Source organism: Solea senegalensis, linkage group LG18 (assembly GCF_019176455.1).
Source record: "Solea senegalensis isolate Sse05_10M linkage group LG18, IFAPA_SoseM_1, whole genome shotgun sequence".
Lineage (NCBI taxonomy): Eukaryota > Metazoa > Chordata > Actinopteri > Pleuronectiformes > Soleidae > Solea > Solea senegalensis.
Genome location: NC_058041.1, coordinates 8,361,367 through 8,379,917, shown reverse-complemented (window position 1 = coordinate 8,379,917; position 18,551 = coordinate 8,361,367). Strand labels below are relative to the sequence as shown.

Below are 18,551 nucleotides of genomic sequence, written 5' to 3'. Positions count from 1 at the left end.
AATGTTTTTGTGGCCACACGGTGCTGTAGTGGTTATCACTCTCGCCTTGCAGCGAGAAGACCCGGGTTCGAGCCCCGGTTGGAACAAGGGCCTTTCTGCATGGAGTTTGCATGTTCTCCCCGTGTGTGCGTGGGTTCTCTCCGGGTACTCCGGCTTCCTCCCACAGTCCAAAAACATGCAATGTGGGGATTAGGTGAATTGGACACTCTAAATTGACCATAGGAGTGAGTGTGAGAGTGAATGGTTGTTTGTCTCTATCTGTGTGTGGCCCTGCGATGGACTGGCGAACTGTCCAGGGTGTACCCCGCCTATCGCCCCATGTAGCTGAGATTGGCACAGCACCCCCCGCGACCCTCTGGTGGAGGATAAAGCGGTTAGATGATGACTGACAATGTTTTTGTAACACTGAGAACAATCAGTCCATGATTCCACAGAAAACTTGCACATAGCCCACCCATTCACCTTTTTTCATTAAAAGACACACACAATAAATAAAACATATTTTCACGATTATCACAATAATATCGTGAATCGCCATTATGTTTGGTCAAGACAATTGTGGCAGGACATTTTCATAATGGACCCAAGACATTTCTGTCACTTCATGAACCAGAGGCCTTGTTCTCGTGCTGTAGGAGTCTATTCTCGCGAGAATGGACGCGCGAATTCCTCCCCTTTTACCACACACACACACACACACACACCAATATCATCATCACTCCTCCTCCTCTCCCCAGCCCCTCCCTTTCCGTCTCTGCTCGCTTCTCTCCTCTTCAGCCTTCCCTGCCTGTCAGAAAGGTGTTCCAGTGTAGTGGAGGCTAGGTTACCCTCCTCCCGGACCCCGTACGAGAGCCAGCCGCCGTCGTACACCAAGGCTCGGGCTCGCCCTCTCACGCCTCTGACCATGGCAACCACCGCTACTTCCACCAGGTTTACCGACGAGTACCAGTTGTACGAGGAGCTCGGGAAGTAAGCAGCAGTCGTAACGTTATAACAGTGTGCATCGTGTTTGTCTTGTCGTTTCGTCCCCCACCCCCGCAACCTCGCCTCACATTATTTCTGCCTAGCCAGCTAGCTGCGGAAAGCTAACCAACATAGCTTACACGCGAGTCATGCTGATTGTTGCAATGGTTGTGTCAGTGGATTGTGGCTGGTGTTTGTTGCAGTGGAGCAGTCTGGATAAATAACCGCTGCTGTCGTCTGACTAGCTCCCCCGCATTAACAGAACAGCGCACTGACGCGCAGTCACTACCCAGCGAGCTGCCATGCTGATATTGATAAACTAGCCGAGTTAGCCCGCTAGCGTCGCGTCTTTTAGTCGCTAATGGTGATGAATGTAAAACACAAAGCCTGGTGCATTACGAGCTGTTAGCCCCTTTGTGTGTTCGCAAGCCGGTGTTTTTTCTGGTCTGGTGAATTCATCCGCGGGGCCCCGGGAGACGCTGCAGTCGCTGCTCTGTGACATTTTCACCGGCCCACGGCTCTGACAGCTCCGTGCGGGCTGCCTTGTCAGAGCAGAGGCTGTGGTCGGCAGCTAACAAGGCCGATCACTCCACCCCCCCCACCTCGAGCAGCTGCAGATGATTTGTGTAACCGTGTTGAATAACGTTACTTACCGCTGGACCACTCTTTGAGGTGGTTATTGGGTCCAGGATGTGTTGATTTGTATGTTTGCAAATGTAAGAAGCATACGCCCCGCACAACAGCTGTCCAAATCATGACGTTATTAATAATATGCATTTGTCGTTGTGTGATCAGAGAAGCAGTGGCAGTTTCAGAGGTAGCGTTTTGCGTCTACTGTGCGAGTGGTAATGGCGTATTTTATCGGTACTCTGATGACGGCAAGAAAACTGGGCCACTACCTTCCCTGTTTCATCATCAACATCATCATCAGTTGCAGCAGCATCTGCTATTCTTGGTCAGTGATTAGACCCAAAGCAACAGTAGCAAGGCGACACTGACTCAATAAAGGTACACTGAGCTTAATTTCCAGCTGCCATTTCCAATATCTGCGTTTTAACTGACAGCAATTGTGCCATGGCTTGCACACCTACACACCCTCCTCCCGAGCCTCATCTAGACTGACCACTTGCCTCTCAGCCTCTATCCGCTTGTTAATGCATTTTGCTCTGTCATAGGTTATTAACGTCACCCGCACTGGGTTGCACTTCTGTCACCTGTCACCTATCGTCTACTGGTAAATAATTGAAACTAAGAACTGAGTGGAAGGAACAGAGTGCAGCTCTGAAGTAGCAGCAACCCTCCATGTGTGATCAAGAGCAGTAACAAACAGCCTTCTTCTTTCAGGAAAACTGTGGAGGGTCATGCTGCAGGTGGTGATTTCAGCACCATGACAATCATTAGCACAATTACCCTTTTTTTCTGTTATGCTGAAAAACGATCACCTCTGAAGCTGGTAGCTTGAAAATATAGTGTGTGGATTCAGGTCAGAATGAAAATCATCAAGGGGGGTTGGTTTATAACGTGTTATGCACTTCCTTTTTGCTGGAGTAGCTTCATAAAAGCACATTGTTACCTAGTGAGTGCATTAAATGTTGCCTATTGTCGATCGCAATGAAGCCCATTCATTCTTTGTGAGGGCTGTTGGAAATTGAATTTCATTCAGAGCAGTAGGTTACATCGTATTGTGTGCCTGTCATAGATTAGCAAACGATGTGGCTCTTCATTTATAATCCAAACCTGAACTGATATCAGCAGCACTCATGTTGGAGAAGCTTGTTACATTGTTGCTCATCTTGGGTATTGTTGCTCATGTTTTCATGTTGTATACACTGATGCTGTGATAGAAATGACTGCTATGTGAGTGTGAGAGGGAGCAAGTTTGTTAGCATATACAAACAAACCCCTGCCACACGTGTGGATGCAGTTTCAAATGTCATAGTCTGTGTGTGTTTGTGGGAGGGAGAGAGAGAGAAAGCAAGCAAGCTTGTGCATGTGAAATGGAATTGATTATTGGTTGTTGATGTTCTTTCTTCTTAGGGGAGCTTTTTCAGTGGTGCGTAGGTGTGTAAAGAAGTCATCAGGACAGGAGTATGCTGCAAAAATCATCAACACTAAGAAGCTGTCTGCAAGAGGTACGATAGCACAGCACACACACACACTCACTCACACTGACTCTATGTATTGGTTTGTATGTGATCTGCCTTGGAAAGAAACACAATATGCTGTATATAATTTACATTTTTTCAATATTGCCTTATATTATCATACAGTACAATTTCTGCCAATGTGCATGGGTTACATAACTGGAGATATTCTAATGAATTTAACCTCGTCCTATAGATATAGGAATCTTGTAAAATCAATATTATCAAGCAATTTATATTTGCAGTGTTAACATAACAGACGTACAGTAGACGGTGTTATTGTCCTGGCATTGTGTGAAATCTTTACTGCCCCATCTTTCATCTCACTGTATACATCTGCATTCATCATTGCCTAGGCTTATTTAAAGGTATGCATATAAACAAGAGTCTAATTTTTTTTCAGCAGTTGGAATACCTTATTCAATCATTGTGTCTATGGAGAGTTTTAACCTCTGTGTGATGTATAATGGCTCGGGCTGCAGCTTAAAATTATTTTTTATAATTCTTAAAAAAAAGGATTATTTTTCCAATTAATTGACTAATCATTTGGGCCATAAAATGACCTCAAAATAATGTCTTGTTTTGTTCACAAACCAAGATTATTCAGTTTTCTTCGTTATATGTAAAGATACCAGCAAAAATTCACATTTTAGAAGCTTAAAAACTGGAGAGCTTCTTTAAATTATTTAAAAACTTGAATCGATCAAAACAGTTGATTCATTTAATAATCCATTAATAATCGATTAATCGTTGTAGCTGTAATAATAACCCTCCATTTACTGTATTGAATAACTGTCAATCTTCCCTCTGTAGTATCATTTACTGCTGTACAATGAATTGATGGATTTCGGAGGAGCTTGTCATGGCTAGTGCACAAGGATAGGATGGAAATAAAGCAATAAAAATGGGAAGACATTATTGATCCATCTGTTGTATTGCCTTGTTAATTTGTTGCCTTGCTTGATGTATTCACACAACTCCACCATTCACTCCTGAAATGAACTGTTATGGTGCGGTGTGCGTCTCCGCGTAGATCCACACCCACATTCACACTGCACTAGGCTGTTGTGGCAAGCCACATTGTATTGATAGTGCAAATTCTAGTCTGTGTGTCGGAACCTCCCCCACTCAGACTCAGACTCAGGTGCTTAATTGCCTTCTCCTTTTTGTGTCTAACGGATTAGAAACGTACTCCTTCCTGCCATTCACACACACACACCTGGCTTCATTTGTTCTCCTTACCTGCACACTCTGTCATTATCTTTGTGCCTCACTCACTCATTGCCTTTCTCTTGTCTTTCTGCAAAGGGAGATTGGTCTGTATTGAGGCTAATCCACTTATGCTAAATGTATCTCATCAACCACTAAGACCTCATGGATTCCATAGGCACCGTCATGTTTGCCTGTTTTTGTCTGGGGGTCTGTATGTGTGTGAATGAGAGAAAGCTAATAGAAAGTTAATAGAAAGCTAATAGAGCATGTCTGTATTGTAAAGCAATTGTAAGTCTGTTGTAATGCTGTTATTGTTCTATCCGTGCCATCCAAGTGTCCATACAGGGCAGGGTATTAATGTCCCACCAAGGAAACGTAAGGGCTCAGCAGAAAACTATTGGCTCTTCATTGGGGCAGGGAGCACAATGTAGGCCTGTGTGCATCTATGTGTGTTTGCCAGGGGAGAAGAAAGCCAGCCAGAGGAGGAGGAGGAGATTTTTAACAGTATACTCTTGCAATGAGATCAGTGACACTCTGCACCAGGAAAGAAAGGTGAAATGAGAACCAGACACTATAGAGTGAGCAAAGGTGGATTTTGTGCCAAAGGAATAATTGTGGTAGGCTGCTTGACTGATGCTAGATGTATCTACATGCATACTAAACATGTCCACACACTGAGGCATCCAGTGCGTGAGCCGGCAGCTTGCCCAGTAGGATTTGGCTGGGTTTTTTTTTAGCCCGATGGGGTGAGTGTGACCTCACGCGTGGCCTGGTGGGTAAGTCTCTCAAAGCTGTGGTAAACACTGCAGTAATCTGAGGAGGGGGGAGGGGGGAGAGGGAGGCAAGCAGTTAGGCAGGCAAGGAGAGAGATGAAGGAAGGAAGGAAAGGAAGGAAGGAAGGAAGCGGGGGAGAGAGGTCATGGATGTAGGCAGTTGGCAGTGGGACAGTCCAGCCTACAGGCAGTTGAAGGTGGATGTGAGTGGGCAGTGGTATACACAACACTCCCACACTCTCAAAACGTGCACCTGATTTCAGAAATATTGTTTGCTGTGTTTTTTTTTTTAATCTACATATTATCTCTTTTTTGTTCGAATTTATTAGACTATTAGTTTCAGATGACAATTCACAAATTGCTGTGTTGGTGTGTTACGACTTTGCAGAGATGGAATGCTCTATTTTGTTAAGTCAAGTGACTGGAAAGTAAATGGCTGCTGCATTGTCTACTGCAACACTGTGTGTGTGTGTTTGTGTGTGTCTGAGAGAGAGAGTGAGTCAAAATGAGAGAGACGATCCACTTTGATGCACCACCCTAGTACTTCTCCTCAACGTTGTTTTCGTGTCCTATATTTAGTGTCCTGGGGGCTGTACAATTGTCCTCGTGAAAATAATTCAAGTTGTAGTACTCAACTAATAGTATTTATTGTTCAGCAATTTCCCCCAAATACTTCCGCCTTGGCTAATTTTCTGCAGCAAATTTTCTTGTTTCCTAATTATTGTTGCCAAATCACGGAGATTCAGCCATCATCTCCCTTGACTATTGCCTGGGTTCAGACCTCGTAATCACTGCCCTTGTTTTTGATTTGCACAGTTATTCAGACAGATTTGCTGTTGTATTTTCCCTGGATGGGGAAGCAGCTGACTATTGAAAGCTTTGTCATATGGATTATGTATAGAGGACTTCATCTTCCAATGTAGCAAGTTACCTAGCTTTATACATGAAAAACAATCACATAGGAATGGCTGCAAAAAGCAACAAATTGAGATGATAATGCCAGTTTCCTAAATCCCCATGAAAGTCTTAGCAACATATACTATGATAGACTGATTTTGGCTGACTTGAAATAAGATGCCTGATTCTCAGACTACTGTAGTGTGCATTTCCTCCTATTGATTAAGAAAAACAGATGCTCTAGCTTTGTCCTAATTGGTGGTGTGTCATGGTTACCAATGTGACCATAATGGCAGTTGATTTTGCAATTGAAAATTCAATTTCTGATTCTGCAGAACACTACCAGCATGATTTTGACATTCTGTATGCAAAGTCAGAGCAGCAACAATTCAATTGCAATATCTTCTGACAGTTTTTCATAATATCCTCTACACATGTAAATATAAGGAACATAGTTGTGTTGTGAGGAAGATCCAATGTGTAAGAATTTGTGCCAATGGTGAAACTGCGTATTGTAACAAATGAAGGAGTCCTCCACTCTGGCTTTCAAATAAAAAGTGACAGCCCTTGTCCTCCACTCGCCTCTCCTTTTACTCCATGCATCAGGGAACTATGGTGGCCTTTGCACAGCAGAAAGGATATTGTCTTTCTTTGTTTGTGGATTAAGTTTCACTTCAAACATAAAACACATTCTCTGGCTGGTTGTCAATTGGAGCTGCTGTAGAAACATGGTAGCCTCCATAATGCAAGACCGTGTCCTACATATAAGTCTTATTCTGAGGCAAAAAAAAACCTGGATTAATATTTTAAATTGAGTTTGTACATAGAAACACACTTAATGGTAGTATATTCAATTTTGCGAGTAAACCCTTATAATTACAATACACGTCCTGTTATGCACTGAACCTTCTAATGTTGTTTTTATCTTTTTAAATGTGTGTTAATTTACAAATGAGTTGGAGAAGTGTAAGCAAGGGGGTTGCAGTTGGCTCAGGTATGTCTCTGATAATAGCATTGTATATTATGTAATATATCACACTGCAATGACACATTACAAATATGTTATTGTATAAGAATCTTATGAAAGTACAGAGCAAGTCTTTTTTTATTCATTAATGCCATTGATGGAAATTGATTAATTGCATTGTTATTGAAGACTTGCATCATGACCTTTGTTCCCAGTGTTCAAAAGATCCCACTGCCATAAACATGGACAGGACTATTCATTCTGTCCATGTTGCTCAGGGCGAAATTGGTGTTGAAATTAATATTTGAATGACTGATTTAAGAGAACTTCAGTCTCTTTTTCACTAAGCAGAATTTAAAAAATGGACTAAAAAATACCTGCACCCAGTTTTCAGTCAGGTTTAAGAGTGTGAATTTTTAGAATAAATAAGCCACTTCCTGTGTCTAGGTCTTGTAAAGCTGTGTTGAATTGAGACAAAATGGATCATCAGTTGAAATGTGTTTATTTTCTGAATTCTGATGAAGTAGTAATACTTTGTTTAATATTGTTTAAAGGAGACATATAAAACTGTCTAGAGTAACATACGATGAGATAACATCAATCTGATTTTGTGCATTTTTTCAAAATATCTGAAAGGATATTGTCAGAGAGTAAAATGTGGTGTTTGTGGCAAACTTTTATCATTTGAAAACCACTGCAGCCATGTCAGTATTTTGGGATGATAAAATGGCGCTTGATTTTTGACAGTGTTTTCTAGCTGTCATAGTTTGTATTTTAACTTGCCTCAAACAGAATGAACGGGATCCTCAGTCAAACCATTGGCTTTATTTGTGTCACAGAGAGAGACGGGCACGTGTGTCGAGTCCACTCCATCCTCCTCAGCTGATTTAAAATGGCTGTGGGCCCGCCCCATGGCAGAGCAGATGGCCAATTAGAGATCAGCAGGAAGTGCCAGTAATTAGCCTCCAGCTCTTTCTTTCCTGTCTTCTTCCACCACACACACTCACACCAACAAATAAGGAGGTTGAATGAATTAGTGAGTGCTGCAGTGACACTTCACTAGGGAAGTCAGCTATGCAGACACACACACACACAGGAGCAAATGGACGTTCCATGCAATCGTCCCCCTTTGCTCTGTCTGTCCGTTCATCAGTTCAGGGTTACTGAAGTAATTAGAGTTGGAGTTTTGCGTCACTCCCTCATTTGCTCTCTTTCTCTTGATGAGGGAATTCCATACCTGCAGGGAGACAACGAGGGAGAGTGGAGGAAGGCATATGTGAAGATTGTAGAACCGTCTTATACGACAGAAGGCAGATTATAAAAACACCTGACAGCAGCATGAAGACATGTCCATGTCGGCAACAAGTTAGTGATAAGTCATGCAGAGAGACAGTTATAGGCAGTAAGTAGTAGTGTTAAGTGCAGTAATGGGCTCTTATTTGTATGCCTGTACATTATAATGTATTGCATTTGTTGAGCAGTTGTATAAGATCCTTGCCGATTGCTCAGCAACAGCATGTGAGTTTTATCTGAGGCTGTTGCTACATTGGGGAAATGAATGCAAATCTTATTGAGGCTACGTGTGTGTGTTTGTGTGCGCACGCCTGTGTGTGCGTTCTGCATGTTGCTGTGGGGTTTAGTTGGCTTCACTACACGATTACACATACATCCCCGCAGTATTACTGGATCTCCTTACCCCAAGTGACCTCTGACCTCATCAGCATGTGGTTACACACTCCCAAAGGCTACATTCAGATTACCAGGCTAAAGTGACTCATATCAGATATTTTGTTTCCATTGATGTGAGTGGGGTCACTTTTTTTGTCTGCGCTGTGTGGACACAGGAAATCAATCCTCAACAGAACTTGCTTTTAATATGTGGTCCAGGATCAGATATATATTCATGATGTCTTCTTGCGATGAGACCTGATTAGGAACAGCCATATCAGAATTTGATTCATGTCGGACATAAACCCAATACAGTTTTAAAACTTTTGAAACTGACTATGCTGTCAGCAAAAAACCAATATGCTGATGCTCCCACTTAGCCATAACCAGCCATTTCAAAATCATAATGCTTCATCTACTCCCATAAATATTCTACTTCCATAAAAGAATGTTATGTAATAACATAATGTTAAATGCTGTTGCTGCTTTTTATTTACATTTTTGTCTGTGCAGTCCAGTGATTTTGACCCGTGTTGGTCCAATACTGTTGCTTAGTATTGTGTTGGTTCATCCCTAATCACAATCAAGATGACCTTTTGCATTTAAGCGTGCACTAAGAATTGTTGTCATTGAATTGCAGCGCAGCAAAGCCAAACAACAACGCAGGAGAGTGCTGTCAGCAAGAGTTGACTCGCATCTATGTTTTCTGTTGTTGTTGTTGTTGTTGTTGTTGATGACGCATGCAAAAAGGTTTCACGATGCACATGTGTGCAGTTTCAGAGGGAAGTCGTGTTTGCATTTATGTCAAATGCAAGACACTCATGATGACTATGAGTTATGAGTGTTATGTTATTATTGAGCATTCAAATCCCATTTGTAGCGAATCAACTGTGTGGCTTATAAGGTGGATGTCGTCATAGTGGTGATAGGGAGTGTGGTTTACACACTGACATGTTCAAACACACATGCACCTATACTACTGCTACAGGATTTGGCCAATCCTTCAAACAAGGATGTTGGTTTAGACATGAGGCACATGCGTTCCTGCTTGCATCCCCTCCCATCAAGAAGTGCAAACACGGCAACAGTGTAGTATAATTTCACACTAACCCCTTTTAGACACACACATACACACACAGAAGTTTGCGCAGCTTTTCCTCTTAGGTCACTGCATTGACTTCTATTCAGTTGAACAGCCTACTACACAAAGTGTGATCCTGAACCTAAACCATAACTAGTTAATGCCTAATCTTAACAATTCAAATCTTAGACACAAATTTATCCAGTTCTTAACCAGGACTAGGTGATGGTTCTTTGGTTATACCAGAAAAGGTCCTAAGGAAATACCTAAATACAAGAACACGTGTACAAACGTGTGCACCCCATTGCTACACACAGCCATCTGCATGCTCAGTTTAATGAACTTAAATAATATCACACATGAGATCAGTGGAGCTCTCCTTGTCACGTTAGCTTTCAGAAGCAAATGAGGTTGCTCAGTTTGAACAGTTGTCACCATGGTCAAAGTATTTGCATTTATGTACACACAGACAAATTTGTCCCCAAATATTTACTGAAGCACTTACGCTACACATGTTTAAATACATAATTTAAGTTTTTCTGGTTGATGCTCAGGATAGTAGTCGCGATACATTAAAACGCAAGTGGGTTAAATCAAGTATGTTAGCAGTTAGCAGTATGATATGTACGTGTACATTAATTGACATATATATCATATTATAAGCATGTTTTAAGGCAAAGCGTTAAGTATGGTGTGAACAGTGAAGTCAAGAGTTACAGCTTTGTGAAAATGGATCATAGGTCACAGGTGAACAATTTTTTTCTGATTGAAAAGCAAATTGTTGTTTTTTATGTTGGTGTGTGTGAGGCATCAGGTGGCGAGGTGTTGGTGCCATACAATCACATCTACGTCCCCTTTCCTCGCCCACATTTCCTGTCTGTATCTCTTTGGTTGTAGCCGCTAATGAAATTGAGTTCAAATGCTAATAAAATTAACAAAATGGCATGATTGCAGGATTATCATTATTATTATTTTTTTTCAATTATTTTGTATGCCCCATACAGTAGTGATTGCTGCTACTGAAACATACTCATGCTATCTTTTCAAAATAAAAGCATGTATGGCCCATCACCTCTACACATGTCTGTGTTTCTCAGTATAGCAGTGTAGAGCTGAAACAATTAATGATCGATTCACTGATTTAAGCTTCTTAAATGTGAGTATTTTCTTAATTTATTTGCTCTGGATAACAAAGAAATCATTAAATGTTAATCATTTTGGTTTGTGGACAAAAGAAGACATTTGAGAACATCATTATTTCCAGGTTTGATGAACACCGCTCATTTTTTAAGGTTTTCTGATATTTCATGGACCAAGCGATTAATCGAAAAAATAATCGGAACAGTGATGTGTTGTGATAGACAGAGGGAAGATGGAATTGAGATGGCAGTGAACCTTAGGTTAAGGATTTTTCCCTTGGTTCACTTGAAACACGAGTGAGATGAAAAGAATGTTGAAAGAGAACGTAGGGTTAAGGAATTAACCTCAGTTTTCTAAAACATGGGTGAAGTAGTGAGATAAATGAATGTTGGAAGATAGCAGTTGCAATATGGACATCCTTTCAGAAAGCTGTGCAGGCTCACCGGAGGCACTGGGGTAGGTCGGGGGGGAGGTGTTTTGGTGACAGAAGTTGCACACTGGAACTGGATTTTTTTGCACTGTAATAGTAACTTGTTTTGATAAACTGTGACATTTTCTCTCCTCAGACCATCAGAAGCTGGAGAGAGAGGCTCGGATCTGCCGTCTCCTGAAGCACCCCAACATTGGTGAGTTATTGTGTAATGTTTCAGTCTGTATTTACATTTAGTTTCTCCTGTTTCAAGGATAAGTGTGTTCACTGCACCACTCCAGTACAGGTGCTGTCATCACATTAGACACTAACACTGATATCAACAGTTTGTAACAAATACATTTTAAGGTATAGATAATGAGTGCTAGTAGTAGTAGTAGTAGTAGTAGTAGTAGTAGTAGTAGTAGTAGTAGTAGTAGTAGTAGTAGTAGTAGTGAAAAAAAATACAAACATTATTCGAAAGAGAAAAATTGTAGATTAAGATTATGACAAGTTTCTGAAGTATATACAGAACATCCAGAAAGTCACATATGCAAGCTTTACTATTACTGCACTACAAAGTAAACTGAGTGATGATTTTGATGGTTGAAATATGAGCAGGCAGTCATCCCTAACTGCAAATAGTGACAATTGCCGATGAACGGTTTTATCTGCACCATATCGGTATTGGCAAATATTGTCTTTTAAATGTTAATGCAGTGTCAACACACAGAGATCCCTCGATATGGTTAATGTCTAAAACAGTAGGCTGAATGAGCTGCTGCCTCCTTGACTTCTGTGCCCTATACATCTGTGACATTTGTATGCTTATTTTTGAAAATGTGTATCTACACCTGCTGCAATATGAATATGAAAAATATTATGTTAATTTCACTGCAGAAGAAACTCGATGACCTCGGGGAAAAATCCATACATAATTGGCCCAAGCACTATATTGGCATATCGGATATAGGCAAAAGTCCAATGTGTGTCCTTGGTTATAGTTCAATAAATTGCAGAGTCTTGGATGGATGGATGGTGCCTGTTTATAATATACTATAAATTATCAGAGTCTTGTATTAGCAAGTTCAAGAAGGGCTGGCTCACAAAGTTGGTTATTGACCAACTCGTTCCTCTGTTCAGTTAGCTACACTTGATTAATTAAATGATTTAATAAGGGTGTGTACATATAAAACACTGTAATGGAAATATTTAAATGATCTTAATGAGTCTAAAACCCAAACTAACATTTTAGTGTTTTTCTAAATAATGTCTGACAAGAAGATCTTTGTTCCACATGTTAGGTTTTTGATCTGATCCTCTAAATGTAACCTGTTTGCTATGCAGGATAGGTTACCATGGTGATCTGTCTCAGTTAAAAGTGAGCCAGCTTGGTTAAAAAACACTGACTAAAATACCAGACTGTTGTTTAGCAAAATTGATGGCTGGCAGCTCTCTGTTGTCACCAGTATTTTACCTGTACAACCTCTACATGCTAACAGCCCAGGACTGCAAGCTTTGTTGGGGTTTTGTGCGTCTTGCTCACATTAGTACAGGACAAACCTGTATTGTGTTGCAACATAAAATAAAATGCTACTGAGAATGAGGAGTGGCTGAGTGTTTGCTGTGATGATGCAGACGTTCTGTCAGACATGTTTATGACAAATGCCCTCTGCTGTCTTCACTGTCGAGTTCTCAACTTCTCGGCCCATAGGTGTGCTAATTGTCATTATTTTATATTACAGTGATAATTTAAATTTACCTTCCTTTCACACTGCTTTTTTCTTCCTGTATCCTAGTTTTCTGTCCTCCAAGCACTCATTTGCCCCTTGCCTACATTGTTTGGTTTTTTTCCCCTCCTTAAAGATTTTTTCCCTCTTTCTTGTCCTTTCTCCTCTTTCTTGACATATTTGGCATTATCTGCATTTAAACTTGGGACAAAGGAGGGCACAGAAAAGAGACAGATGGAGAGACGAAAGCAGGAGGAGTGGGAGCCAGATGGAGAGAGAGTGAAAAGATGGGAGGAGGAGGAAAGAGCAGTCGCTCTTGTTTCTTGCTGCAGGGCCATCCTACTTCATCTTATTATACAACTGATTTTCATTTTATATAATGATAACTGTGGCTCCCCTGACACTAAACCTTAGCTGCATCTTAGGCATTCTCTAAAGCCTGGCTCCTGTTGCTGGGATTTTGCTTTGTCATTCTGCTGCTGTTAAGTTACATTGACAGTTACCATCCAACTGTAGTATCCTGGTAATGTGAGCTCATTACTGTAATCACTACTTTAATTTTTCTGTTTTCACCCAATCACTCACATGTCTCCGTCAGTAAACAGGAAACATTACAAGCGATTGTGTTTTTGTGATTAAAACATGTTCTTCTCTCCATCGCACTCATCACCTGTGAATGTTTTTAATGAAATTTGCAAAGTTTGCAAAACTCTACCTTTTTAGACGGTTAGCTCCTTGGTTCTTGGATTAGGAACAGCCATCTCCCTTATGGGGCTGCTATAAATTGTCATGGATTGTAAGTGAACATGGAAGAAGGAAGCATACATTTGCCTGACAGGGCGGTAACATGACTAGACTGAAATTTACAGCACAATAATCATTATTGTAGCTTCGGTGTCCACTGAAAACCATCTTATTATTATTATTATTATTGGCACAAATATATCAGTACCTACTCACTGGTATCAGGGTGTCATAGTAGCTTAATTTTGATGCTCAGTAACTTGTATTGTATTACAATCCTGGTCTGATTGTACCAAGATGCCTGTTGTATTTCATACTTTATTTACACAGCACATACTGGTAACAGAAGAAACACCCGTTCTGATTTGGTCATGATAAATATGTGCATGTGCCAGCCTGGTACTACAGTTTGAAGAGCATCAATCCTTGGCACCTGTGGTTTATGTATGAGAGAAATAGAATATGTCTCTTTTGCTGCATGACCGGCTACAATCACTGTTCAGGGATTCCTTACTGAATTTCACTAATCAAAGTGTGGGGTTTAATTGTGCTCATTCCCCTAACCATTAGATGTGCTAGTCAGATCAAAGCAATCAGAAAGAAATGTATATGTTAGCTATAGTTAATTGTTAAGTACATTCTTCCCTTTTAAACAATTTTGTTATGGTGTTTCTCTGTCTCTGTGGATGAGGGGGGAAACTTCAATTCTTTGATTTGCCTGACTCCTGCCTTTCTGTGTGTCTGCCCGCCCTATGTTGCAGTGAGACTCCATGACAGCATTTCAGAGGAAGGCTTTCATTACCTAGTCTTTGACCTGTGAGTATATTGTCTACACACATGGTGACATTTAATCCATGCATGTGGCTGTGGTTTGTTTGTCTATGCTAACAAATTCTCCCAAATTCCCCCTTCCCCCCCAATCTGTCCAGGGTGACAGGTGGAGAGCTCTTTGAAGACATCGTAGCCAGGGAGTACTACAGTGAGGCTGATGCCAGGTAAGCACGTCACATGGAGCCGCTGCTCACATTTACATGCACACACAATGAGCAGCAAACATGCAGCTTAATATCATTCAATATATGAATTCTGTCTCTCTCAGTTTATGAATGTGGACGCACAGGCGTCATATGGTGGTGGGAGTAATTGGTTTTCTTGTCAGCAAATGATTCTCCCCGTCAACAGGTGAATCAATAAAGTTGTCTCCTCTCTCTATGGCCGCTTGCATCACTCTACGTCCTCCTACATATACTGTGAGGCAAAAATGCCACACACTTTTTTCCAATTCTATTTTGGAGCTTTTCTGTTTTTCTTTTATTTTCTTTGTAATTGGACTATTTGTGGATTTGCGTCATTGGAGAGACAAAAGAAGCTTTGCGTTTGTGATGTTGTATCAGGTGTTTTTTTTACGTGATATGGAATTTTGTTGATGTTGACATTTATACTTTCCCCACTCCTTCTCTGCCTCTTCCTTCTTTTTCCCCCTTTTCCTCTCTGGCTTTGCGGTTTGCGGCTTATGAAGTCTGTTGCTCAAATGGATTAGGGGTCTTTGTCTGTTCATACTCATGGGGGGGAGATTTGAAAAACACACACACGCACAATCCAAGGCCACATGGATTGGGCCTGACCTTTGACCCATTAACCTTTCTCGAGCCAACCCATGAACACAAACCTTAAGCAGTGGGATCGTGGAGCCTCACACCACAGTGTGTAGGACTGTAATAATGTGGTCGGGTAGTGGCTGGAAGGCAAAGACTCATTGAAAGTCCCATCACGAGTGAACACACTCACCAACTAGTGTGAAAACATGCTCACTGTCCAGAATTGAGAAATATGGCAAAGGTATTAGTGGCAGCTGAATTGACGCCCCCATTATTTAAATTGCTACTGGGATAGAGATTTATTGACTGTGTGGTATAAAGCCTCCCACACCACTTTCTTAGTATTGATTTTTTTAAAACTACAGAACGTGGATAATGCCTTTGAAAAATATTAGTGATTTTATGTAAAATGGCCACATCGCAATGTGTATAGAGTAAATACATTTAGGCTGGATTTAACATTAATTGGTTTTAAATATAATGGAGGTGGTTTCTAGTTTTGCATCATTTAATCCTGACACCCATTTTCATTATCAAATGATCAAAGGGTTACTGTATGTTCTCAGTCACCTGTTATGTGTTTGTAATGTCAGGGACGACTGCAACAATTATTTGATTAATCGGTTATTAATCTAAAATTACTAAATTAATCATCGACTATTTGTGTTTGTTTTTTTTTTCAATAATTAAAGCATTTAAACAAGTTTTCTGATTTTTCAGCTTCTTAAATGTGAATATTTTCTTGTTTGTTTGCAACAAAGAAATCATTAAAACTGATTAATTTTGATTTGTGGACAAAACGAGACATTCAAGAACATCAACAATTCCAATACCGATCAACATTTTTCAACATTTTCTGACATTTTACGGAGCAAACAATAATTGACAGATTGATCGATTATGAAAGTGGTTGTTAATCGCAAACCTTATGTCAGTAAATGGTGATAAATGTCCATCACACTTTTCTAAAGTCGAAGTCTTAATGATGCGTCGATTGTGCCGCAAACAGATGTTCATTTTACAACTGTATGAGAAGAGAAATGATCAAATTGTCGATATTTGATGTAAAATGACTTAAATGATTGATTGACTGTTGATTGATTTTATCTGTATTTATAAATACAGATAAATATATTTCATATTTTAAGACCATATAAATATTGTTGCAATTTCTGATGGCGATCGTTTCATAGTGTCTGTTCTATAGTGATCTAGAGTGATGTCATTCTTTGTAACCAGACTATAATCCACCCGGCAAAGAAGACTATAGATATGTTTTTTGTGTTGATGGCCAGTGAGTGACACGTCTCTCTCTCTCTCTCTCTCCCCTATTCTCTCTCAATGTAGTCATTGCATTAGTCAGATCTTGGAGAGTGTCAATCATATCCACCAGCATGATATTGTGCACCGAGACCTCAAGGTGAGTAGCTGCCCTGTTACCATGACAACCACACACTCACACACCTCTGCTCGTGGCCATGGCAACACACAGATTGCTCTGGCTTTCTCTGTGTCTCTATCTCTGCGTTTCTGCTTCCAACCCTTTTTATTTTTCCCCTGCATCTCTCTCTCTCTCTCTCTCTCACTCTCTCTCTCTTCCTCTTCAATTTACTGTTTTTCTTTTACCCTCTACTCCTCTTATCTGTTCCAAGATCTGTCAGGCTTGTCTGTCCTTGACCACAACTCTCTGTATGCACACATGTGTGCATGTGTGTGTGTTCATGGTGAATCATGGTCACGTGGAGGGGTCTGTCTCTCACCAGTGGCAAGGAAAAGACAAGGACTCGAGCCACGCATATGTGCAGGAACACGCATACACAGGAACACACACTCTGTACTGTTGCGAAGGGGGTCTATTATCAGAGAAGAGGTGAAGCTGTAGATGAACCTCGGGAGTTGCCAGGACAACCTGCATGACGTCACACCACCCATGCAGCACGAGGGGAGGGGCTTGAGTTGTCCCAAATTGCTGATAGGTTCAAATCCACTGAGGGGATGAATAGAGCAGTTTTGTTCTTAACCCAGTTTCAGGTGGTGATGATGATGATGATGATGATGATAATAATAATACTGGTAGGAGGGACTTTAAAAATATGTTTTGAACTGTATCTTTTCAAGGAGACACTGCAAGGTGTGGGGAAAAAACTAGGGACTGGGGGGGATAGCTCAAACTCGTGTGGGTGGCTTTTGTGTGTAGGTTTGTGCGCGTTGTGTCAGAGTATAACGCTATTTCCTCAAGCTCTGCCTGTCTGATTTGTTGGCCTTTTATCCTGAGTGGGCTTTTACTGCGGCCCTTTATGTCTTACTGCCCAAACAACGGCCATTTAGAACGCTGCCACACACGCAGCCTCTCGCTAAGTACACTTTCCATTTAGCATGCATTCTGCAGTGCTGCCGAAATGACTCCCGAGTGGTTTCTATGACTACGAACCCATGCCCATATATGGCACTATGGAGATTCTCAACCACCCATTCTCTCCCTTCCTCCTCAGTCTCTCCATCGCTTTCTCACACCTTTACCCCGCCCCCACACGAGCTGTTTCGAATACATCAAATATAAATATTTCTGAGAACCTCACTGAAGACAGCCTGTCACTATCTGTCTCTCACTTTCTTGATCTCTTGTCCTACATTCTGCTTCACTCTCTGTGCGTGTGTTTGTGTGTGTGTGCGTGTGCGTGCATGTCTCCCTCTCAGCCTGAGAACCTGTTGTTGGCCAGTAAGATGAAGGGAGCTGCAGTGAAGCTGGCAGACTTTGGCCTTGCTATTGAAGTACAGGGAGACCAGCAGGCTTGGTTTGGTAAGAAAACACAAACGGTGATGCACACACATCAAATGTGCTGGACTCATTATCTGACATTCCGTTTGGATGATTATTTGGTAATGCATAGTTTCTACATTTAAGTCTACATATTACTGCTGAGCAGCAGCAGTCTTGTATATACAGTATACCTTAGGTCTTCATCTACACACTTGGAAGCCAAACAATACATTACTTAACAGTCTCGCAGATATTTTCCAGTTCACGCTTAGGTCATAGTGTCTTGGCTAACAGCCGAGCTGCCAGCATTTGGCTGACTCTCCAGTGGGAGATGATTAATGGGCACTTGCTTGTGACTAGCCATAATCTGGCCTTGCATTAGAGTCCAGCAGGACACTGTCATCACAAGCATTCACATAACTGTACACAGTAGCCTACATCAGAGTTTTAATTATGTCAAAGTT

General features: G+C 41.1%; 1 protein-coding gene across 15 annotated transcripts in view; it reads left to right on the top strand.

Annotated features, from left to right (window-relative positions):
• The first annotated feature begins 753 nt into the window (after positions 1-753).
• The window catches only part of LOC122759364 (calcium/calmodulin-dependent protein kinase type II subunit gamma-like), a 35,895-nt gene continuing 18,097 nt past the window's right edge, over positions 754-18,551 (top strand). For 14 of the 15 annotated variants that reach the window (XM_044014184.1, XM_044014189.1, XM_044014188.1 and 11 more), the window contains exons 1-7: positions 754-969; positions 3,001-3,095; positions 11,412-11,471; positions 14,490-14,544; positions 14,658-14,723; positions 16,674-16,746; positions 18,024-18,126. In XM_044014184.1, the coding sequence (XP_043870119.1) occupies positions 905-969; positions 3,001-3,095; positions 11,412-11,471; positions 14,490-14,544; positions 14,658-14,723; positions 16,674-16,746; positions 18,024-18,126 (517 nt within the window). In that variant the 5' untranslated portion in view covers positions 754-904. The remainder of the gene's footprint in view (positions 970-3,000; positions 3,096-11,411; positions 11,472-14,489; positions 14,545-14,657; positions 14,724-16,673; positions 16,747-18,023; positions 18,127-18,551) is intronic. The other variant, XM_044014191.1, reaches the window with a different exon arrangement.